This window comes from Somniosus microcephalus, chromosome 13, assembly GCF_052327205.1.
Source record: "Somniosus microcephalus isolate GS21.2 chromosome 13, FLI_Smic_1.0, whole genome shotgun sequence".
NCBI classification, from domain to species: Eukaryota; Metazoa; Chordata; class Chondrichthyes; order Squaliformes; family Somniosidae; genus Somniosus; species Somniosus microcephalus.
The window spans coordinates 141,869,176-141,893,756 of NC_140999.1; the positions used below are offsets into that span (position 1 = coordinate 141,869,176).

Below are 24,581 nucleotides of genomic sequence, written 5' to 3' on the forward strand. Positions count from 1 at the left end.
AATAGGGCCTGCACCATTTAATAGGACCTGCACTATTTAATAGGACTGGCAAACGCACGTTTAATAGGGGCCATTAACTAAAAGTCACAGTGGAGAACGCGCTGTTCAAATTTTTGAGCTCCCGACCCGCTACATGGCCCGCACCCATGCAATCCATCTCGAAGGTAAATATTCCAGCCTAAGTTTCACTTAAAGGGAGATATTAATGGGGTAGGAAAGTCTGGGGATGCTTAAAGTACTAACTTAGCTAGATCTGAAAACAATTATATGTACACTCTTGTGTTATGTTATTAAAATACTCCAGTAATGTTTCTGATATGGATGGTTGTCTGTGTCTCACAGCTGCCCATCATTTCGATGGGATTAGCACTTCAAACCAGTCCAGGAGTTGATCTTGAGCCACCTGACCACACACTAACATCAGCAGGTTAGTTACTGCTGTCACTTCAGGGGGTTTCCAGGCACGGGTGGCTTTCTTTAGTGATTTCCCCCTGGACCCAACCACAAGTAGACTTCTGGGGCTTCCTCGTCATTGCACCCTGGGAGTGATTCCCATTGAAGTGACAACAGGTAGATGCAACCTCACCCAGCCAATGTGGGTTAAATCACTTTGGAATATAGTGTATTTTTCTTGTTTGCTGTAATATTTATTTTCGTAATTCTTCATTTGCCTTTTGAAGTTTCACTTCTATCTTTCCTCATTTCTTGCATTTTGATCACTGCACTTCTGCTATGGCATTGCTCAAGGACAAAAACTTAGAAAAGGCCTTTCTTATAACTGCCTCCCTTTCTCTCCCATTTTCTAACTGCGTCACTATCTATGTCTTTCTTTCTCACTCCCCCTTCCTCCATGGTTCTCGGATGCCACTCATTGTCATTTTGTATCTGTCTTCTGACTTTTTTTCACTCTTCTTGTAAATCTGTCCGTCCCTCAATCTTCTCTGTCTTCTGTATGTTTCTGAGTTACTAAATCTGTATCTTTCACCCTTTTTAAAGACTTGGAAATGCAGCAAGATGACAGCCAAAATGCACTTGTCTTAGGGAGGGGTGATGGGAGGTAATACAACATGCAGAGGCGCAACAGAAACTGAGGGGTGGGGGCAGCAGGAGACTAGAGCCGGGGCTGAGAGGGAGCATGGTACGCTATTGTCTAACTTGGAAGAGAGAGGCAGGCACCGGAGGTCTGGTCTGCAAGGGAATGGTGCATCTGGAGATGTGGCCTAGTCCTGGTGGATCTGGAACCATGACATTTAATGGTATCGGTGACCGGTGAGGCCAGGTACATTGCTTGCAACCCATGTAGGTGAAAGAGGGGGCTGGGGTCTGAAGCACTTGGGTTGTGAGATCTGAGGCTACAGCAGGGAGAAAGCAGAGCTTGGATTTGCGAAAGTGGGGAGTGGGGGAATCCTGCAGCTGAAGCCCGAGACCCAAAGCTAGAAGAGGGAGAGAGTGCAGTTTTGACTGAAGCTGGGTGGGGGACGGTGCACCAGGGCCCGACGGCCAAAAGTATAAGGAAGGTGGGAAGATGTTGTAATGCTGGTCTCTTTCTTTGAGACTGGGAAGCGTTGCTGTATTGACGGTACAATAAATACTGCTGCAGACCAGCAGCGGAAGTTTTCAGAAGGCATACTAACTACATCAGCATTGGGACCAGCAGATTGGCTGATTTTTACATGGGCTGATCCCTCTGCTGCTCCACTTTAACTTCTAAAATTAGCAGGAGCAATACTAGTCGGATCATCAGATCTGCTGGGCCTGAAGTAGATCTGGTTAAAGGTTGTGCTGCCTGTCTGCAGCAGAATTGTGCTGTGCTCGCCCTCTCTCTGATATAAGGAGTGAGGCTTAAAGCTGAAAGAGCAGGGGAGGGGGGTTTGGGGATGTGGAGCTGGGGAAGACGGTGGGGAACAGAGCAAATCTGAAAACTACTACAAGGAACATAGAAAACATAGACACAGAAGATAGGAGCAGGAGTAGGCCATCCGGCCCCTCGAGCCTGCTCTGCCATTCAATGAGATCATGGCTGATCATCCAAACTCAGTACCCTGTCCCTGCCTTCTCCCCATATCCCTTGATCCCTTTAGCCTTAAGAAATATATCTAACTCCTTCTTAAATATATTTAATGAATTGGCCTCAACTGCCTTCTGTGGTAGAGAATTCCACAGGTTCACCACTCTCTGGGTGAAGAAATTCCTCCTCATCTCTGTCCTAAATGGCTTACCACTTATCCTTAGACTGTGACCCCTGGTTCTGGACTCCCCTGCCATCGGAAGCATCCTTCCTGCATCTAGTCTGTCTAGTCCTGTTAGAATTTTATAAGTTTCAATGAGATCCCCTCTCATTCTTCTAAACTCCAGCGAGTATAAGCCCAATCGACCCAATCTCTCCTCATACATCATTCCTGCCATCCCAGGTATCAGTCTGGTGAATCTTCGCTGCACTCCCTCCATGGCAAGAACATCCTTCCTCAGATAAGGCGACCAAAACTGCACACAATACTCAAGGTGTGGTCTCACCAAGGCCCTGTACAACTGCAGCAAGACATCCTTGTTCCTGTACTCAAACTCTCTCGCTACGAAGGCCAACATACCATTTGCCTTCTTAACCGCCTGCTGCACCTGCATGCTTACCTTCAGTGACTGGTGCACAAGGACACCCAGGTCTCGTTGCACTTCCCCTTCTCCCAATCTATTGCCATTCAGATAATAATCTGCCTTCTTGTTTTTGACACCAAAGTGGATAACCTTGCATTTATCCACATTATACTGCATCTGCCATGCATCTACCCAATCGCCCCACCTGTCCAAATCATACTGGAGTTTCTCGGCATCCTCCTCATAGCACACACGCCCACCCAGCTTTGTGTCATCTGCAAACTTGGAGATATTACATCTAGTTCCCTCGTCTAGATCATTTTAATATATACAGGTACACTATCCCTTATCCGAAAGCCTTGGGACCAGCTGAGTTTCGGTTTTCGGAATTTTTCGGATTTCAGAAGGTATTATTATAAGACTGGGAAATTTGTATTTAATATAAATTTTAAAAGTTCAGGCTACCTCTTGCGACTGTTCCGTGTCTCATTCCCCTTCCTGCTTCTCTGGAAAGCCGGATATCGGCTGACTCCTACTAAGCTGGCCCGCAAATCAGGTCGGGTGGGGGGGGAGAAAAGAATATTGGATGGGCCGCGGTTCAGGTCGGGGTCGGGGGGGTGGGTCTGGGGTCGGTGGGGGTCTGGGGTTGTGGGGGGTCGGTGTCCGGGGGGGGGGTCAGGGGGGAGAAAAGAATATCGGACGGGCCGTGGTTCGGGTCGGGTCGGGAGAAAAGAATATCGGACGGGTCGTGGGTCGGGTCGGGGGGGGGTGGAGAAAAGAATATCGGACGGGCCGCGGGTCGGGTCGGGGGGAGAAAAGAATATCGGACGGGCTGCTGCAGCTATCGGACCGGCCGCTGTATTGTTGGGTTCACTCTCCCGGTACCTCCTTCACACTGCCCGGCTCGGCCTGCAATCTCCTACCCAGGAGGGAACTCTGTGACCCTCTGCCCTGCTCCGCGTAAGTCGTGTGCCACTCTGGTCATGTCGTGCGCACGACTTACGCTGAACGAAAAAACTTTCGGCTTTTAGAGGTTTTCAGTTTTCGGAAGTTCGGATAAAGGATCGTCTACCTGTATTGTGAATAGCTGGGGTCCTAGGACCGATCCCTGCGGTACCCCACTAGTCACTGCCTGCCACTCGGAAAAAGACCCGTTTATTCCAACTCTTTGCTCCCTGTCTGCCAACCAGTTCTTTATCCAAGTCAGTACCTTGCCCCCAATCCCACGCGCCTTAACTTTACACGCTAATCTCTTATGCGGGACCTTATCGAAAGCCTTCTGAAAGTCCAAATACACCACATCCAGTGGTTCTCCCTTACCTATTCTACCAGTTACATCCTCAAAAAATTCCAGTAGATTAGTCAAGCACGATTTACCTTTTGTAAATCCATGTTGACTTTGTCCGATCCTGTCACTGTTTTCCAAGTGCTCTGCTATTACATCTTTTATAATGGACTCTAGCATTTTCCCCACTACCGATTCCCTGTTTTCTCTCTACCACCTTTTTTGAATAGTGGGGTAACATTAGCTACCCTCCAATCCATGGGAACTGTTCCAGAATCTGTAGAATTTTGGAAGATGACCAGCAATGCTGACCACTTCCTTAAGTACCCTAGGATGTAGATTATCAGGCCCTGGAGATTTATCGGCCTTCAATCCCGTCAATTTCCCAAACACCATTTCCCTACAAATACTGATTTCATTCAGTTCCTCCCTCTCATTAGACCCTATATTCCCCGACATCTCTGGGAGGTTATTTGTGTCCTCCTTTGTGAAGACAGAACCAAAGTATGTATTTAATTGGTCTGCCATTTCTTTGTTCCCCATTATAAATTCCTCTGATTCTGACTGCGAGGGATCTACGCTTGACTTCACCAATCTTTTTCTCTTCACATATCTATAGAAGCTTTTACAGTCAGTTTTTATGTTCCCTGCAAGCTTACTCTCATACTCTATTTCCCCCCTCTTAATTAATCCCTTTGTCCTCCTTTGCTGAATCCGAAACTGCTCCCAATCCTCAGGTTTACTGCTTTTTCTGGCCAATTTATATGTCCTCTCCTTGGACCTTATGCTATCCCTAATTTTCCTTGTTAGCCCTTATTGCATATGTCTCTAATTTCCCGTTTAATGCCACCCCCAACCTCCGCATTATTGTTTGGGGGTCTGTATACAACTCCCACTAACGTTTTCTGCCCCTTGGTATTTCTCCCCTGTACCCATACAGATTCCACATCATCAGAGCTAATATCCTTCCTTACAATTGTGTTAATCTCCTCTTTAACCAGCAATGCTACCCCACCTCCTTTTCCTTTTTGCCTGTCTTTCCTGAATATTGAATACCCCTGGATGTTGAGTTCCCAGCCTTGGTCACCCTGGAGCCATGTTTTCGTAATCCCAATCATATCATATCCGTTTACATCTATTTGCGCAGCTAATTCATCCACCTTATTACGAATGCTCCTCACATTAAGACACAAAGCCTTCAGGCTTGTTTTTTTAACACTCTTAGGTGTTAAAAGGGGGGAATCTGGAACAGCCAGGAGATTCCGAGAGGGAAGGAGCAGAGGGCAGAGCTGCAGCCCTTCAGGCAGGCTTCCTCGGAGGATGGCAGTGGAAGCAGAGCTGGAACACTTAGAATTAGTCAGGGAGGAAGTGGGGCAGAGGCTGTGCAGATGGGCAAAATGCCGAGATGGAGGATTACTGGATGGGGGAACAGAAATTATAATCTGATTGATTTGTGGTATAACATAGTTAGCATAGAAAATGCCAGCGTGGACCAATCAGCAGCTTTACACACTCACTGTTGTATTACAGGCACACAGCCACAAAACATGAATATAAATAGACCATTCTTTGGATTGCATCCTTATTCAATTTAGCTCTGGTATTGTACTTATCCTTTTGCTTTGCAGCAGTATACACTTAGCTGATCATCACCTAACTTTCCTTTGAAAATATTCCATTTGTTTCTTTGTGATTGCCCTTTCCTTTGCAGTCTCAATCTTTCCTGATATGTCACTTGCCACATTAAATTTTCCACTAATCATTAGTATGTCTAATCTAATAATATTATGATTGCTTACGACTAAATGTCCTTCTGCCTCCAGATTCCCTGTTCACCATTAAATCTGATGCATCTGCCCTGGTCCAGTGATTCACAATGGTATATGCAACAGCAGCCCTAAACTGCCTGAATTAATTTAATTCCTCCCCAGTCCAACTACTTTATGGATGATTGAAATTGCCCATGATCCCTGCCCTCTGTCTGTTAGTAGCATCTTCTACTTGTCCAAGTTGTTCCATGCTAACTTGTTCACTTTGGCCTCACAGTTGTAGAATGATTAACTTCAAATTCAGTGTTTTAGTCACATCTGTAAACCAAGGATGTGACTTGAGCAGAGCAATGCATTTTATGTGAATTTTGGCAGCTAATGTAAAAATCACACCTTTTATCCTTACACGTCTGAGTGATGCACTTGATCTTATGGTATCTGTAACACTATTTCTACCATTGTTAGCCCTGAGTTACACCGAGCCTGATTGGTTTACTTTCCAGGGAGAGGCTATCTCTTTCATACACTATCAACTCAACCGACCAGAACAATAAGGATATCCTTTGCCATTCCATTAATCCTTTCTGAGCATTCTAAAACCTACGACATGCACCTAATTAGCGGGTTGACTTTTGAGTCTGTGATTAAGGTGCACCGCTGGAGGAGTGTACCAAGTTCTCTGAGTAACATCTAGCTTAAGCAGTGCCTGATATGGAAGTACTTAATCTTGACACTGATTTCAGAGAGGGAAAAAATGTTCTTTTTCCCAGCTTTGTCCTTTGACCTTGATAGGTCTACATACACGAGGTTGGAATCTGGACCGTAATCCCCAAAAAGCATTCCTGTTTTACATAAAATCAGTGGAGCTTTCAGGATTCATGTTTATCCTTCCTTTCCCCACAAAAAAATGCCACAGCATCTTGACTTTCATAATCAACTTTATTTTTTTACCTTGACAGAACTAGTGTTGGTGGAGCACAGTAATTTCAAAAGAAGACATCATGAGAGATCCTTATCTGCCAGCAGGGAGCCAAACACTCGGTGCACAGATGGGAGAATTAGAGCTACAGTGTTGTAACTCCATCTCTGACCCATGCATCTTCCAAGTGTTGCTCCCTGCTGGGAACATGGCATCATGGAGTTCCCCCAGCATTCAAAAAAATAAGGAAGTACACTAACCATTGTTAAACTGACTTCTGCAATCCTTAAAAATGAAATAAATTATCCCTTTAAAAATGAGGGCATCCTATTATACCCCAACACCATAAATAAAATAAGAGTGGCACATGAAATCCATTTTCTGTAGTTGCCTGTGCTTTTGCAGTATACTTCCTTTCAGCCATATCCACAGTCGTACCATTAAAATAAATCTCTTGTAACATATGTTTATTAAACCAGCCTTTCTGAAATCAATCCTTTTATTTGAAGAAGGCATATTTAGACAGTTAGGGCTGGATTTTGTCAGTGTGGGCGGGCTGGGGCGTGTCAGGTGGAAATCGTGTCAGGAGCCCAACTCCTAAGTGATGTGTTGAAAAAATGGGATTTTCCCCTAATTGGGCAATTGATTTCCTGTGTGTGGGAACCACTGGTCCAATGAGTCTTTTCATACAGAAAGTCGCCTCTGATGACGTCATCAATGCTGTTGGATTTAAGGCCTGCAAGCAGCCTTGATTCTTCTGGAGACTGCAAAGGCGCTGCAATTTATATGAAGGAGTTGAATTGTGGAAAATGTCAACAATCAAGCAAAAGTGTGCTCCTCGATTTGATGAGCCCTCCCTCCAGGCTCTGGTACACGGAGCCAGCTGTAATAAGGAGGTGCTGTTCCCTTCCTCAGGGAGAAAAAAGCCATCCCAGCAGACAAAAGCTGTGTGGCTACAAGTGGCCCAGGAGGTCAACTCCATTTCGCTGAGCCGCAGAACCTGGTTGCAATGCAGGAAGAGGTTTCATGACCTTCTCCGCACCGGAAAAGTGAGTATGACTTTCCCATCACCCTCAATCTCATCCCCATCGCCTCTCCTCACCAGCACTCTGCTTTGCCAACCTCTTCCTCCACATCCCACTTGACACTTACATCCCTGCACCCTTACCCATTCCCTCTCTCTCTATGGTCACATTCACTTAACTATTCGACCATGCAGCCCTCACACTCCCTATCACTGTGATGCCATGACAACAACAACTTTCAACACAGGGAGGGTCCTTTGTATCCTTTTAAGCATCTATGCTATGGATTCTCTACACTCCTTCATTCTCACTCAAACTCCACTTGTGTCCCTCATTGCAGGAAAAGAGAGCCCACAATAAGAGGGAAAGAGCCATGACAGGAGGAGGGGCACCCTCAGTAGCCCAGCTCACCCCCTGGGAGGAGGCGGTGCTGGAAATTGCTGGGATCGAGGAGGATACCCAAGTGGGGGATGAACAGATGGGTGCATCACAGCAAGCTGGTGACAGAATAGTTTGGAATCTCTCTCATTGACATAGCATGAGTCACTGATAATGATTCTGATGCTCTAACAGATTGACTTATGATCATCTGCAATATTCAATGTGCATGTAACCTTGGCCTCAAATCTCTAACTCTTTCCTTTACTCCCCCACAGGACTATCGAAAGCCCCCGTCCCCACTATCCAGGAGGAACAGCCTGAGCCTCCAGACTCCTCAGAGGAAGCTGCAACCTCTGAGGGCGCTGTGTCAGCAGAATTCAGCGCACCCAGCACCAACGCAGACATTCACACCTTGGTGGGACCTTCGCGAGATAGAGTAGTGTTGGCACCTGGTGTATCACAGCTCACAAGTGAGCATCAGCAGATGGTGGTGACAGGGACAGCAGTGGAGAGTCCTCGTCGGAGGGCGCAGGACTCTGCCAGCTCGGCTCCGCTGCATGTCGACCCTGTGCCTCCGGGTCCATCCAGAAGGAGAGCGGTGCTGGAACTCCAGGAACAGGTGCAGGAGTCTCTGGCAGCTTTTGTCTCCAGGGTCGCTGTGAGTATGGAGCGAATGGAGGAGTCCATTGCGAACATGAGCAGAGCCTTTGTGGAGGCATGAACGCGTCACCGTGGAAAGTATGGCAACCTACGTGGGAAGGATGGCTACCTCCCATGGTAAGGCTGGCTACCGTAGAGGAGAGGATGGCTACGGTTGAGGAGAGGATGGCTACGTCCATGGAGGAGCTTAGTCGCCAGGGTATTGAAAACATGGTGATTGTTCAGAATAGAACGACATCTCTTGAGGAGTGATGATCAGCTATTGAGCAAACAAACCAGACTGTCATGCAAGTCCTCTGGAGTAGGACTCCCAGTGCAGAAACGGGTCCTCACGGCCCCCCTGCAGTGCAGCAAGGTGCTGTCAAGCCACTTGCTAGCTCTGAAGTGGGGCTGACCCATGAGTGGGATGTTGGTGGCAGCACAACAAGACAACAAGGAAGTGGGGGCTCCTCTCCAAGCGCTCACACGACCATGCCACAGCAAAGCCCCACCAGAGTCCTCACCCAACTGAGATGGGCGTCTCAGCCCCTGCACAGCCGCAGGAGCAGCAGACTGTTGGCGAGCCCACACAGGTTCACCACCCCAGAGGACGCCCGCCAAAGGCGTCGAGACAGGAGCAGCAAGAGAGTGAGCAAGGGACCTCCACATCTGCTGAAGCCACAGGGGAAGCACCACGTAGGAGCACGCATAGAGGAAGATAAAACACAAGTAGTCACAAGAGTAGTCACTTGGGTGCTGTGTTTTGTTTTTGGACCAGCCATCATTGTGATTGTATTGTAAAGTGTTTAGATGGCAAACTGTTGAAGTTGTGGCCTGTGTCATTTCGCAAATGGGACTTTCACATTGAGGGCTTAGGGCGCCTTGCGATTGTCAGAATGGTGGTCAGAGTGATAGGATTCCGCAGGTTCTTGTCCATTGTCGATGATCTGGTAAGAAGGAACGAGACTAAAGTGTTTGATTGTGCAGGCTAAGCAGATCTGGCCAGGATAAGTGCGTCCCTTGCATCCCGGACAACAATGTTGTCGCGTGCTGGAGCCTTCTGGCCTGTGCATCTTCAGGTGGGTGAGTAGGAGCTTGGCGCTCCTGTTGATGCTCCTGCTGTTGATGCTGCTGTTGCTCATGGTTCTGCTGCCGCGGCTGGTCTGCGTCCGAATCTGATATCCAGGAGGAAAGGAATTAAATGGTCGCCATGCTTCTGGAATATGCCTCAGTTGAGGAAACGCTCAGTCAAGGTGGGGAGAGGGGTTTCCCAAGCGGTCACACTGGAGATGGGTGTCAGGCTCCAAACTTCCACAACAATGAGTATGCCTGCTAAAAGTTCCCCCAGACCTGAAACAGCAAAGTTCTGCCACTTGCAAACGATCATTGGTGAAAACTCCTTTGTAATGGTGGTGCTGCAGCTGTGAGTAAGCAATCCACTTGTGAGGCCGCCAGCATTACCTGGCGTGTTCCAGAGGAGGCGTGTAGAATGGGGGGAATGTCTAAAAATCAGAAAGGCCTCTCAAAATGGGATTAGAGAGGCTATTAAGTGGTTGTTAAGAGCCTTAAGGGCCTGTCCTGCCTCTTGGAGGCGGGATGGAAAGGGGGTCAGAAAACACGCATTTGGGAAAATTGCTCGGAGGCAGGATGGAGGTGGGATCGGGCCCGCCTGCCATTTTTGGCGATTTTAACAACTCTCACGCCTCCAATCCCGCCTCCTTGGGCCTGGCAAAATCGAGCCCATAGTGTCTGCATGCTTTCCAGCTGTGTCTTTATCTGTGGACCAGCTCTCTCATTAGAAGCGCATGGCAAACTTCAGTGAATTGATGGTTGTCTGTTCCTTCTTAGCCTCTTGAACATTAATATCATTATTGCAAATGACCAACCATGATTTTCTTTTTTAACAAAAATTGAAAGTTTTTTTTAACAAATACTGAAAAGTTTAGAGAGTAACAAATGAAGACAGGCAAGAGGAGGATGGAGTCATTGCACTCTGATACAATGCTGTGTTGGCCATTTTTTTATATCTTCTCCTGTCAGTTTGGATGTGGTTATCAAAGTAGACGTCAGTATCCTTGCTTTGATCTGTTCTCGTGTGTGCAACCTGTGGTCCATTGTGGATTGGTAGGACGAGAAAGAGAAAAACTGTTGGGGGAACATAGAGAGTAAGAAAAAAGGTGTTGGGGAGAGCAAGTGAAAGAAACTCTGTTGAAGGTGAGCGAGAGATTGAGACTGTTCAGAAAGAGGAGAGAGACATTAGGACTGATTTTAACCCTGCCCTGCCTGGTGGGCAGTTAAAATGGCCGACTTACCTGCACTGATCCCGCTGACTTCCTGGTGGTTGTGATCTTAGCGTCTGAGCAGGCGGGATGGATAGCCGCCAGAAGGCAGTGGGGTCCTTTTTAAAATATGCAGATCGGTTCTCATGACCATTCTGTCCCTGGTGTTTGCCACGCGACATTCTGCTACCACTTCTCGCCAGGTTAGAGTGGAAGACTGACAGAGCCTATGCAGATGAGGCCCGGGAGTTAAAATCTTCCAGGCCTCGCACTGCGAAGGGGAGGGCGATTTGACGTTTGCCTTAGCCCCCACCTACAGGACTCGCAGTCAGGAGTGAAATCGGGGTTTTTGTGTTTGGAGGAGGAGAGAGAAATTCTGTTGAGGGGAAGAAGATTGAAAGAGAAATTGTTAGGTTAGAGTGAAAGATTTGTGTGGAGGGAGAACAGCATAAAGAGAGATCCTGTTGCTTGGGGATGAAGGGTGACAGAGCAAATGTGTTGAGAGACCTTGTTTGGAGGAGCAAGAGAGACTTTGTTGAGAGAGGGGGTGTAGAGAGAGGAAAAGATGGAGATAGGAGGAAGACCCTGTTGGGGAGGGAGTGGGGGGGAGGTGAGGAGGAGTGTCACCTTTGTTAATGGGAGGGAAAGAGAATTGGTGAGATCATTTTGAGAGGAGTGTACAGAGAAGGAAAAAAAAAAGCCTGTTTACTTTATCTACTTGCACTGGGTAAGGAAAGCACTATTTATTTTAAATTGGTTCCTGGAAAATAAAAATTTTCTTCACTGTTTTGGAGCTGATCTATTACTAATTTCTTTCTAAACCCGTATAGTGGAGATGTGAATTGTCATTTCCACACCACAGAAATCCCCTTCCCTTCTGACAGTGTAACCACCAACTCATTTTGAGCAATGCCATAGTGGATCTGCCAGTAATGAAAATAATGAGTGTAATCTCTGTGCAATACACAAAGTTGCCTATAACTTTCTAGTTGATTAAGAACAATGGCCTCTCTATAAACTGTGCCTTACTGTAACATGTGGCTTTCAAGTAGAATTCTTAGAGATTTTGCTGTAATTACTGTTTAATGTTTTTGCAGCTGCTGAGACCGAGAGCAAAGAAGCTGGGATTAGGTAAGAGCTTTGTTGTCCTCCTGTATGAACATTCAAAAGCTATTTTAATCAGCAGTTTGTATATTCAATTACTTGATTTATATATAGTGGTCTGTAATGAAAATAACTTCTTGAAAATGGAACTTCTCATTTACTAATTTCGATATTCTAAATGTTCTGATCATTGCTAATACTCAAAATCGGACAACACTGCTGTATTGTAGAATCTTTTAAATCAGTTTAAGCAGGGCTTAGTGTTTTTTTTGTATCTCGGGTACTGTAGAGTAGAGGTTACGTTACTGGACTAGTAATCCAGAGGCCTAGACTAATAATCCAGAGAAACTATCAGATTATCTTTAAAAACCCAACTGGTTCGATAATGTCCTTTGGAGACTGTCTGGCCTATATGTGACTCTTAACTGCACAGCAAACCACTCCATTAGGGACGAGCAATAAATGCTGCCATTCAGAGGTGTGCACAATAAGGTTTTTTGCAATTGTTGCTCAGATTTTGCTAGATGTTCGAAAGATTGAACAAATAGGTTCGCAATTTTCCTTTTAGGGTTCAAATGTAAGTTTGGTCTGAACAAACACACAGGCAACAGATTTTGCGTACAAAGATTTACAGGAAACTTTTTTTTTATCCGGCACCGACGGGACCGACGTGGTGCCGGTTCATCAAAAATTCCGGATAACCGAAAGCTATAGTAAAAGATACGGAGATCTGACAGCTCCGTATAAAGCAACAAACCCTGTTGCTTAGCAACAAGTGCAAAACAATGGCCACAAGTTCCAAGCGTCTCTGCAGCTTAGCAACAGCTGCAGCCACACCCTTGCACAGCAACAGATGGAGGAAGGCAAGTAGAATATGAAGTAAAACTTACCTGAACCTACTCCTGAATTTTGCCGGTTAACCGAGATTTCCGGTTATTTAGGTGCCGGTAAATCGAAAGTTTCCTGTATCTTTAATAAATGCTTAACAAACACCGTTTGCAGTTTAGAGTACAATTCCAAAATATAAGACTCACAACTTATTGGTCTGAGGTCATCAATCTCTGCCCAAACCTCTACGTAGGGTTTTGTCCCCCGGTCCCTGCTGTCGAGTGTTGCTCCTAGGTTTCTTGCTGCCAGATTCTCGCTTTCAGGTTGTCACTCTCTATCTGGGGTTTTTGCTCCTGGTTTATACTATCCTATAATCTGTCCCAACTCTTCGGTTACACATTTGTTACTGTCCCTGCATCCTATTGATTCTGGAACAGTTCCCATGGATTGGAGGGTAGCTAATGTTACCCCACTATTCAAAAAAGGTGGTAGAGAGAAAACGGGGAATTATAGACCGGTAAGCCTGACATCAGTAGTGGGGAAAATGCTAGAGTCCATTATAAAAGATGTAATAGCAGAGCACTTGGAAAACAGTGACAGGATCAGACAAAGTCAACATGGATTTACAAAAGGTAAATCGTGCTTGACTAATCTACTGGAATTTTTTGAGGATGTAACTGATAGAATAGATAACCAGTGGATGTGGTGTATTTCGACTTTCAGAAGGCTTTTGATAAGGTCCCGCATAAGAGATTAGCGTGTAAAGTTAAGGCACATGGGATTGGGGGCACGGTACTGACTTGGATAGAGAACTGGTTGGCAGACAGAAAGCAAAGAGTTGGAATAAACGGGTCTTTTTCCGAGTGGCAGGCAGTGACTAGTGGGGTACCGCAGGGATCGGTCCTAGGACCCCAGCTATTCACAATATATATTAATGATCTAGACGAGGGAACTAGATGTAATATCGCCAAGTTTGCAGACGACACAAAGCTGGGTGGGCATGTGTGCTGTGAGGAGGATGCCGAGAAACTCCAGTATGATTTGGACAGGTTGGGTGATTGGGCAGATGCAGTATAATGTGGATAAATGCAAGGTTATCCACTTTGGTGGCAAAAACAGGAAGGCAGATTATTATCTGAATGGCAATAGATTGGGAAATGGGGAAGTGCAACGAGACCTGGGTGTCCTTGTGCACCAGTCGCTGAAGGTAAGCATGCAGGTGCAGCAGGCGGTTAAAATCTGTACTCCCGAAATTCCACCAGAATGTTTCCTGCCCCACAAGAGGGGAGAACACACTGGATCAAGTCTACACGAGCATTGTAGATGCTTATAAGGCCATTCCCTGCCCCCACCTTAAACCTTTATTTTCAACACTTTGCGTTCTTGGACAGATTTGTGTGCACCTTTGGAAGTGGCTTAGTGAATTGCAGTGAATGGTGAGACATAATGGTACCCCCCACAATGGTGATGAGTGTGAAAGGAATGGCTTGGGCATTGTAGGGATGCTTTATGTTGTTGGTGGGAGGTGGTGCCAACCTGGCGCATCATGTGGCAGCTAAGGTGTACAGCGTCAAGTGAAGTAAAGCTGGCCATGGTGAAGCCATCCCTGGCCTCCCGGGCAGCAATTTGCTCGGGTGCTGATGCCCTGTGTCCTGTGCAGCATCAGTTGTGGAGAAGGTTGGTGTTATTGTTGGTGGGGTGTGCCTGATGCTGCTGGTGTTGCGGCTGATCGTGGTCAGATTCTGAGGACCAAGGTGAGACAGTATAAACCGTACCCATTCTGATGTAATAGATGGCAGGTGAACTTGAGATGACAGAAGCGATCTGTCAATGGTGAGAGAGGTTGTTCCAATTAGATGACACTGGCTAGAGAGTTTGCTCCAAACACTTGCAACCTGCATAAAGCTCAATCTGTCTTCCAAATGCAGTAAGCAACAGCTTCTGAGCTTGGAAAGTGAACAGCTGTGAGATGGGAGCTTTTATAGCACATTTGCAGCTGTCAAGCAATGAGATGATTCCATGACCATTCAACTCCTGCCCTGCTTATCTGGCATGATCCCCGAGCAGCGTGGACTCTGCGGGCGCCCTGGTAAACTCTGAAGGTGAGCTGAAAATAGTTCTTAATGCTCTGTTAACAAGGTCATAATGACCTTAATTGCTTCCCCTGCCGCTGCTTGTCGGGTCTGCTCAGCACTGACTGACCCGACATTTTGGAAAGGCGTGTGGCGGCGGGTTGACCTCCTGACCCGCTGTCAAAAAAAATTAATTTTCCCACCCGACCCGCCACCAATTACGCCCGCTGACCACCATGAAAATTCCCCCCTTAATGTTCAATGGAGGAGCACAGGTATTTGGAGATCTGACTTCAAAATGGTGGTCCTGGGAATGTTGGCAAGCAATCAGTTTATTTTCCCTAATAAAGAACTACAATTATTAACATAAAATATTCAGACTGAAAAACATCAACAAAGTTTGTAAATATATCTCCTTTTTGGTGGGCTATTCTGTAAACCTGGTTGATAAAATCTGATTTGTATATTAAACTCTTTTTATAAAGAAACATTTGGTTGTAACCATTTTTAAATGTGTCCTGGGAAGTCAACAAATGAATAGTGCTCAACCTATTTATTCTGCGTGTTTGCTTTTACTTTAGGAACAGCATACATCCATGGAATACAACATGCCACTGGGAACTTTGTCTTCATAATGGATGCTGATCTTTCGCATCATGTAAGTTTATTTTCACTTTATTAGTGGATTTTTACATTTAATATATTTAAGTAACCAATTTCTCTTTCCTTTAATTTTAGCCAAAATTTATCCCTGAATTCATAAAGTGAGTATTTTTCTTCTTTTATAACCAACTTAGTATTACTTATATCGGTTATACAACAGGTGATAAGGTTATCTTCTCAAATATTTGGTGGTTCTTGGACATAGCATAATTGATGAATAAATCAGTTTGTGACGACATCAATATGTTTCCAGTTGCGTCAGTGTGATTTTGTGCCTGTGATTTTATATTACTTTTTTAAATAATTGCTGTGAGCCAACCACAAAAAAGAGATACATAGAAACATAGAAGAATAGGAGCAGGAGTAGGCCATTCGGCCCCTCGAGCCTGCTCCGCCATTCAATGCGATCATGGCTGATCATCCAAATTCAGTACCCTGTCCCTGCCTTCTCCCCATATCCCTTGATCCCTTTAGCCTTAAGAAATATATCCAACTCCTTCTTGAATATATTTAATGAATTGGCCTCTACTGCCTTCTGTGGTAGAGAATTCCACAGGTTCACCACTCTCTGGGTGAAGATATTCCTCCTCATTTCTGTCCTAAATGGCTTACCCCTTATCCTTAGACTGTGACCCCTGGTTCTGGACTCCCCAACCATCAGGAACATCCTTCCTGCATCTAATCTGTCCAGTCCTGTCAGAATTTTATAAGTTTCAATGAGATCCCCTCTCATTCTTCTAAACTCCAGCGAGTACAAGCCCAATCGACCCAATCTCTCCTCATACGTCATTCCTGCCGTCCCAGGTATCAGCCTGGTGAATCTTCGTTGAACTCCTTCCATGACAAGAACATCCTTCCACAGATAAGGCGACCAAAACTGCACACAATACTCAAGATGTGGTCTCACCAAGGCCCTGTACAACTGCAGCAAGACATCCTTGTTCCTGTACTCAAAGCCTCTCGCTACGAAGGCCAACATACCATTTGCCTTCTTAACCACCTGCTGCACCTGCATGCTTACCTTCAGCGACTGGTGCACAGGGACACTCAGATCTCGTTGCACTTCCCCTTCGCCCAATCTATTGCCATTCAGATAATAATCTGCCTTCCTGTTTTTGCCACCAAAGTGGATAACCTCACATTTATCCACGTTATATTGCATCTGCCATGCTTCTGCCCAATTACCCAACCTGTCGAAATCATCCTGGAGTTTCTCGGCATCCTCCTCACAGCACACACGCCCACCCAGCTTTGTGTCGTCTGCAAATTTGGAGATATTACATCTAGTTCCCTCGTCTAGATCATTAATATATATTGTGAATAGCTGGGGTCCAAGGACCGATCCCTGTGGTAACCCACTAGTCACTGCCTGCCACTCGGAAAAAGACCCATTTATTCCAACTCTTTGCTTTCTGTCTGCCAACCAGTTTTCTATCCAAGTCAATACCTTGCCCCCAATCCCATGTGCCTTAACTTTACACGCTAACCTCTTATACGGGACCTTATCGAAAGCCTTCTGAAAGTCCAAATATACCACATCCACTGGTTCTCCCTTATCTATTTTACCAGTTACATCCTCAAAAAATTCCAGTAGATTAGTCAAGCACGATTTACCTTTTGTAAATCCATGTTGACTTTGTCCGATCCTGTCATTGTTTTCCAAGTGCTCAGCTATTACATCTTTTATAATGGACTCTAGCATTTTCCCCACTACCGATGTCAGGCTTACCGGTCTGTAATTCCCCGTTTTCTCACTACCACCTTTTTTGAACAGTGGGGTAACATTAGCTACCCTCCAATCCATGGGTACTGTTCCAGATTCCATCGAATGTTGGAAGATGATCAGCAATGCATCTACTATTTCTAGGGCCACTTCCTTAAGTACCCTAGGATGTAGATTATCAGGCCCTGGGGATTTATCGGCCTTCAGTCCCATCAATTTCCTTAACACCATTTCCTTACAAATACTGATTTCTTTCAGTTCTTCCCCTTCATCAGACCTTATGTTCCCCAACATCTCTGGGAGGTTATTTGTGTCCTCCTTTGTGAAGACAGAACCAAAATATGTATTTAATTGGTCAGCCATTTCTTTGTTACTCATTATTAATTCCCCTGATTCTGACTGCAAGGGACCTACGTTTGACTTCACCAATCTTTTTCTCTTCACATATCTATAAAAGCTTTTACAGTCAGTTTTTATGTTCCCTGAAAGCTTACTCTCATATTCTATTTTCCCCTTCTTAATTAATCCCTTTGTCCTCCTTTGTTGAATCCTAAACTGCTCCCAATCCTCAGGTTTACTGCTTTTTCTGGCCAATTTATATGTCCTCTCCTTGGATCTTATGCTAGCCCTAATTTCCCTTGTTAGCCACGGTTGAGTCACCTTTTTTGTTTTATTTTTATGTCATACTGGGATGAACAATTTCTGTAGTTCATCCATGCAGTCTTTGAATGCTTGCCATTGCCTATCCACCGTCAACCCTTTGAGTCACATTCCCCAATCAATCCTACCCAACTCACGCCTCAGACCATCATAGTTTCCTTTATTTAAATTCAGGACCCTAGTCTCTGAGTCAACTACTTCATTCTCCATCTTAATGAAGAATTCTATCATATTATGATCGCTCCGACCCAAGGGGCCTCGTACAACAAGATTGCTAATTAATTCTTTCTCATTACATAATACCCAGTCTAAGATGGCCTGATCTCTGGTTGGTTCCTCGACATATTGGTCCAGGAAACCATCCTGTAAACACTCCAGGAATTCCTCCTCCACAGTATTGTTATTAATTTGGTTAGCCCAATCTATATGTAGGTTAAAGTCACCCATGATGACTGCTGTGCCCTTATTGCACGCTTCTCTAATTTCCCTTTTAATGCCATCCCCAACCTCCGCATTACTGTTTGGAGGTCTATACACCACTCCCACTAACGTTTTCTACCCCTTCGTATTTCTCAGTTCTACCCATACAGATTCCACATCATCAGAGCTAATAGCCTTCCTTACAACTGTGTTAATCCCTTCTTTAACCAGCAATGCTACCCCACCTCCCTTTTCTTTTTGCCTATCTTTCCTGAATATTGAATACCCCTGGATGTTGAGTTCCCAGCCTTGGCCGCCCTGGAGCCATGTTTCCGTAATCCCAATCAAATCATATTCGTTTACCTCTATTTGTGCATCTAATTCATCCACCTTATTCCGAATGCTCTTTGCATTAAGACACAAAGGCCTAGAAATTCGGTTGGTAGCGCCAGCGATTAGCGCCTAAAGAGCCAGAGAATTGGGGCATTACCCAATGTTCGGGCGGGCGCAATGAAGATAGCGACACCTCCCATATTGACTCTACATTTAACGCCTGCGCTAAGTGTTAGCGCGCGCCCGCGTGCACAGGCAGATCATGACGTCATTTCAGTGTGCAACGCCTTTTAGGCGCCCCTGACCGGATATTCAGTGACGCCCGGAACCTTTGCGCCTAGCGCTGTTAGTGACAGTTCGATGGAACGTTACCAGGCCCTTCTCGTAGTCGGGGGGCGCTATTTAAAGGGGACAGCTCTAGTATAAAAGCTGCAGCCACTTGGCCTGTTCATTGTGATCGTTGCTGGAGAGAGTTGGTGAGCTACTGTGGAGCAGATTTTTTGGAATTTAGCCTTAGAATACTTGGGACCTTCAAACCTGTCCGGAGCAGTTGGAGCGCTACACCTAACAGCGTTTTGACCGACTGGCATCGGAATGGGAGCTGCTTTGGAGGGCCACGTCCTCATGGCCGGACACTGTGAAGGGGCAGAGCGACGGCGGGAGAGAGGGCCGGGATTGGCCAGAAGGAGGGGCAATGGAGGTCGGCCAATCCAAGGGTACGCTGCGAGGGTATTCAGGCAGCAGGTGTCATACCTTGCAATGTCGAAGGAGCAGTGTGTGCGAAGGCTCCGATTCGGGAAGGAGGTTGTAACTGAGCTGTGCCACCTGCTTGCTCAGGATCTGCAGCCGCGTCTACGGTGCAGGACCTCTCTGTCGGTGTCCGTTAAAGTGACTGTTGCCCTCAATTTCTATGCCACCGGATCCTTTCAGTCAGCCACTGGGGACATTGCGAATATCTCTCAGTTTGCAGTCCATTGTTGCATCCGGCAAGTTACAGCTGCCCTTTATAAAAGAAGGCGTCAATTCATCATCTTCCCTCTGAGCCTGGAGAAGCAGGCGGAGCGCGCGCAGGGCTTCGCTGCTATTGCGGACTTCCCCATGGTGCAGGGGGCGATTGATTGCACACACGTGGCTTTGCGGGCGCCATTACTGAATCCTGAGGACTTCCGCAACCGCAAGGGGTTCCACTCCCTCAATGTGCAGCTGGTCTGTGACCACCGCCAAATGATCATGGCAGTCAACGCCCAATTCCCAGGGAGCAGCCACGATGCCTTCATCCTGCGGCAGACCTCAGTTTGTGACCTTTTTGAGGGGCCGGCTCGCCCACGAGGCTGGCCTCTTGGGGACAAGGGCTATCCTCTCTGCCCATGGCTCATGACACCACTCTGTGTGGCCGCCACCCCAGCAGAAGAGCTGTACAACAGCAGCCATCAGGCGACCAGGAACATTGTAGAGCACACTATTGGTGTGCTCAAACAGCGTTTCCGCTGTCTGGACCATTCGGGGGGAGCCCTGCAGTACTCGCCGGAGCAAGTGGGTCACATCGTCGTCGTCTGCTGCATGCTCCACAACTTGCCGATTCGACGCACCCAGCCAATGCCAGCTGTCCCTCAAGGTCCAGCAGAGCAGGCGGACGAGGAGGAGGAGGAGGAGGAGGAGGACGAGCAGGCGGAGGAGGAGGAGGAAGATGGGAGGGCTCCTGAAAGTGGAAGGGCCATCCGTCAGAGGCTCATCAGGACTCGGTTCGAGGCCCCTCTGGCGGAATGATGGGTGTCATTCGTCCTGCGCACTTCGGATCTTTGAAAGGCTCTGAAGGCCAGCATGACTGTAAATAGTAACGTGTACCATTGCAAATTAAAACTTTTCTTTATTGTCACAAAAGTCCTTCCTTCCAGCATAACAACGTCATGTCAACAGAAACCATAACTAACAAAATAACAGTTAACTCTTCGGCAAAGCCACAAAACTAAACAAACCATTTCCAACAATCACAACAGGTGAGGGAGTCCTTGAATTTGGCCAAAGAAACGTCTCAGCACCTCCCTCTACTGCTGGCCCCTTGATGGAGAACGACTTCTCTTTCGCGGTCGGCCCCTTCCCTCCCTGCTGCTCCTACGTAATTTAACCCCAGTGGCGGGGTCAAGGCTGGGGGACGCCTGCTGATTGTGTGGAAGCACAGAAGCCCCTGAGGGACGGCCTGGCCGACCTCTGGTCTTGGAGGGTGCGGATGCAGGTTGCTTGATCTGAGCATGGCTGGAAGCAGTGTGCCCTGCAGGTGGTGGCAGCTGCACTGCAGACGTACCAGCGGTGGCATGAGCACTGGTCACCTGCCGAGAGAGGACACCTGCACCATGGTCGGACGACACACTGGCTCTCTGAGGGGACCGGTTCGGCTCATCCACCACAATCGCCTACTCCACTGATTCCTGGCCTTGTATGGTACTGGAAGGGCCCGGGGTGATCCTAGCTGATGCAGATAGGGTGGTTGCAGTGAGAGTTCGCGTTGCCTCAATCTGGGTGTGGACGAGGCCAGCAAGTGACTGCGTGGCAGCAGTGAGGACCTGTGTGGCAGGTGCCAGTGCTTTGGAGAAGCCCTGGACAGTTCTTTCCATTGCTTCGGACAAGGCCGGAGCAGTCTGTTCCACTGCCTCGGACAAGCCCTGGACAGACCTTTCCAGGGATTGTCCGAAGCTCTGAACAGTCCTTTCCATAGCAGCCTCGAAGCCCTGGACAGTCCTCTCCATTGCTGCCCCGAAGCCCTGGATAGTCCTCTCCATTGCTGCTCCAAAGTCCAACACACTCTTTGCCAGTGTTTCTATCGACTGAGGCATCCTCCCCACTGCAGCCATCAGCTCAGTGTGCCTGAGCCGGGCCTGGGTGCTCATTTCAGCCAGGCTACGCACCTCCTCTGCACTCTGTGCAACAGTCATCACTCCCTGCCTTGCCCTCCGGGGAGCCAGTGGCCGAACTTGCCTACCCCCCTCGCGTTGCTGCAAGCCGCTTGTTCTGGCAACTGGCTCATCAGCAGAGACCCCCCCTCCCCTCCAGGGAACTACTATCCCCAGTCTGCAGATGTGTAGGCTCCCCTGAGGTTGGAACGGATGCTCCAGCTTCCTCCTGATCCTCGCCTCCGGAGGCACTGGCACTGGCAGCTTCAGGGCGCAGATCCCGAGTTGGTGATGCAGCATCTGAAAGCAGGGAGGTGGAAGAGTGGCTTTAGCAAAAGGACAGGTTGGCGGCAAGGCATGCCAGATTGCGGCAAGGCTCTGACATGGCTGCACACTGAGAAAGCATGCTGGCAGGGGGACCAAGTGGAAGGAGACAGCTGAAAAAGGTGAGAGCCTTACCCTCGCTGTCGACAATGGGGTCGGCAGCTGCAGTGGTAACAGGACCACTCAGTCGTCCTCCAAGAATCTGGTGCACTCTCTCCTCGAGATCCGTGAGAGTGACCACTTGTGGAGGTCCGCCACCGGTTCGACGCTGGTCCTTGCGGATCGTCGCCAGCTTGGACTGCAGGGGAAAGAAGGGGAAGTTCTGTTACATGATGCCCTGAGTGATCATCTCATGCCCCCCTTGGTGCAAGAGCCCTTACATGATGCCTTGAGAGATCATCTCATGCCCCCCATGGTGCAAGAGCCCTTACATGATGCCTTGAGTCAAATGTCCATGTGTGTGCCCAGAAAGGGCCATGGGTGCTTGCTGACAGATGGCCATTGGGGCATCATGGCAACAGGGTGCGCGAAGTCAGGTGCAGATGGACGGAATCAGAAGTTTGCATAAACAACACTCACCCTAACGACCCGAGTGAGGTCGTTGAATTTCTTCCTGCACTGAACAGGGCTCCTGGTCGCCATGCTGCTGGAGTTGACCCTCTGAGAAACATCCCTCCAAGCTCGGCAGTAATCCTTTTGATTCGGCCTCCTGCCATTGTCAGGATACAGAACATCTCGACGGCGCTCCACTGCGGACACCAACTCCTCCAGAGCCTCAGTGCTGAAGCGCTCTGCTCTCTGTCTCACCTTCTCCATCCTGACCAAGTTTTTTGTGCCAGAGAAGGGCGAGCGCCGATTCTGAGGCCTACAGGGCGATGAGTGTGGAAGCTGAGGCTGACTGACCCACCCCTTTAAGAGCCGGCCGGGGCCTGGAAGTCTCGTGGTTATCGGTAATTGAGATCACCTGCGCTGCGCCCGTCCGTGCCGATATTGGGTAGCGCCGGAAGTTTTGCGCCTGAGGAGGCCCGTGCAACGCCTGAATTCGCGCCACAATCCCCTTTGGGGGCGATGCAACCCAATATCGCGCCAGGCGGCGATAAGTTTCGTCTGGCTATAAACTTTGCGCAGCGCCAGTTCTAACGCCTCAAGCGGGGCTGTACCCAATTTCTAGGCCAAAGTCTTCAGGCTTGTTGATTTCTCTGACTGCCACTTTTGTTTTTCTCCTTCCTATCTTTTGCTTTTATCCTTGTTTCCCTTTCCTCTGTCCCCCTGTTCAGGTTCCCAACCCCCTGCCATTTTAGTTTAAACCCTCCCCCAGAGCACTAGCAAACACTCCCCCTAGGACATCGGTCCTGGCCCTGCCCAGGTGCAAACCGTCCAGTTTGAACTGGTCCCACCTCCCCCAGAACCGGTTCCAATGTCCCAGGAATTTGAATCCCTCCCCCCTGCACCATTCCTCTAGCCACGCATTCATCTGAAATATCCTTCTATTTCTACTCTGACTAGCACGTGGCACTGGTAGCAATCCTGAGATTACTACCTTTTGAGGTCCTATTTTTTAATTTACCTCCTAACTCCCTATATTCAGCTTTTAGGACCTCATCCCGTTTTTTACCTATATCGTTAGTGCCTATATGCACCACGACAACTGGCTGTTCACCCTCCCCTTCCAAAATGTTCTGCAGCCGCTCTGAGACATCCTTGACCCTTGCACCAGGGAGGCAACACACCATCCTGGAGTCTCGTTTGCGGCCGCAGAAACGCCTATCTATTCCCCTTACAATAGAATCCCCTATTACTATAGCTCTCCTGCTCTTTTTCCTCTTTTAAGACATGAAATAAACCAATCCTGGGTGCCACAAAACTATTTACACTGATTAATTCAAAACTGCCCTCACATCCATCTTCAGCACAAAAAAATCACCATCATGATAGTGTGTTGCATTTCAGCTATCTCTCAATAGTTTAATATGGTAAAACAGTATTCAAAATGATATTGACTGCACTAGAGTTCGGAAGGTTACAAGATATGAAACTACTTCTGCTTATTCAATCTGTGGAACAAAGTTAGTACCTTCTGAACTTTACTAATCTACTAAAATTGTGATACTGTAAATGTTGCATCTAACACGGTACTGTACCTTGTGTACTTTATATACTTACAACTTAATTTTTCTTAGTAAATTGTTCTTGTTAAATTTAAAGTCATGTGACTACACAGTTTGCATTCCTTAATTGGAAAGTACTTTTCCCCCAAATCTGCCTCCAAATTCCTTTTAAGTACAGAAATAGTGGCCTTGATATTACCCTCCCTACCCCACGACAGGCAGGAGAGAGTTGGAGTGGGGTGGGTAAATATTTTATAATGGGCAACGCATCCCTGCCAGCCGCGTATGCACCCGTTTCCAGTTTTACAGATAGTGTGTCATGCGCGGGACACTTCATTAATATATTTAAACCAGGCTCCCACAGTGCAATGGGGAGCTGGATTTAAATTTAACAGTCGCCACGTGGGTTTTCTAGGGCTCAGGAAGTCCGGCAGTAAAAGGGAGGCGGAAGCTACTAGCTCAAGAAGGTAAGTGCCTTTTACAGCACTCCTTGTGGTCGAGAAGGAGCAGGAGTGCCCCCACCCCCAGCCCCTCAAGGACACCTTCGGCCTGCCCTCGCCGATCGCGGC

The 24,581-nt window shown here is 47.4% G+C and overlaps 1 protein-coding gene across 1 annotated transcript in view; it reads left to right on the forward strand.

Moving 5' to 3' along the window:
• The window catches only part of dpm1 (dolichyl-phosphate mannosyltransferase subunit 1, catalytic), an 84,135-nt gene that overhangs the window by 34,987 nt on the left and 24,567 nt on the right, over positions 1-24,581 (forward strand). Inside the window, exons 3-5 of the mRNA XM_086005312.1 lie at positions 11,987-12,020; positions 15,475-15,551; positions 15,632-15,657. Coding sequence (XP_085861438.1) covers positions 11,987-12,020; positions 15,475-15,551; positions 15,632-15,657 — 137 coding nt within the window. The remainder of the gene's footprint in view (positions 1-11,986; positions 12,021-15,474; positions 15,552-15,631; positions 15,658-24,581) is intronic.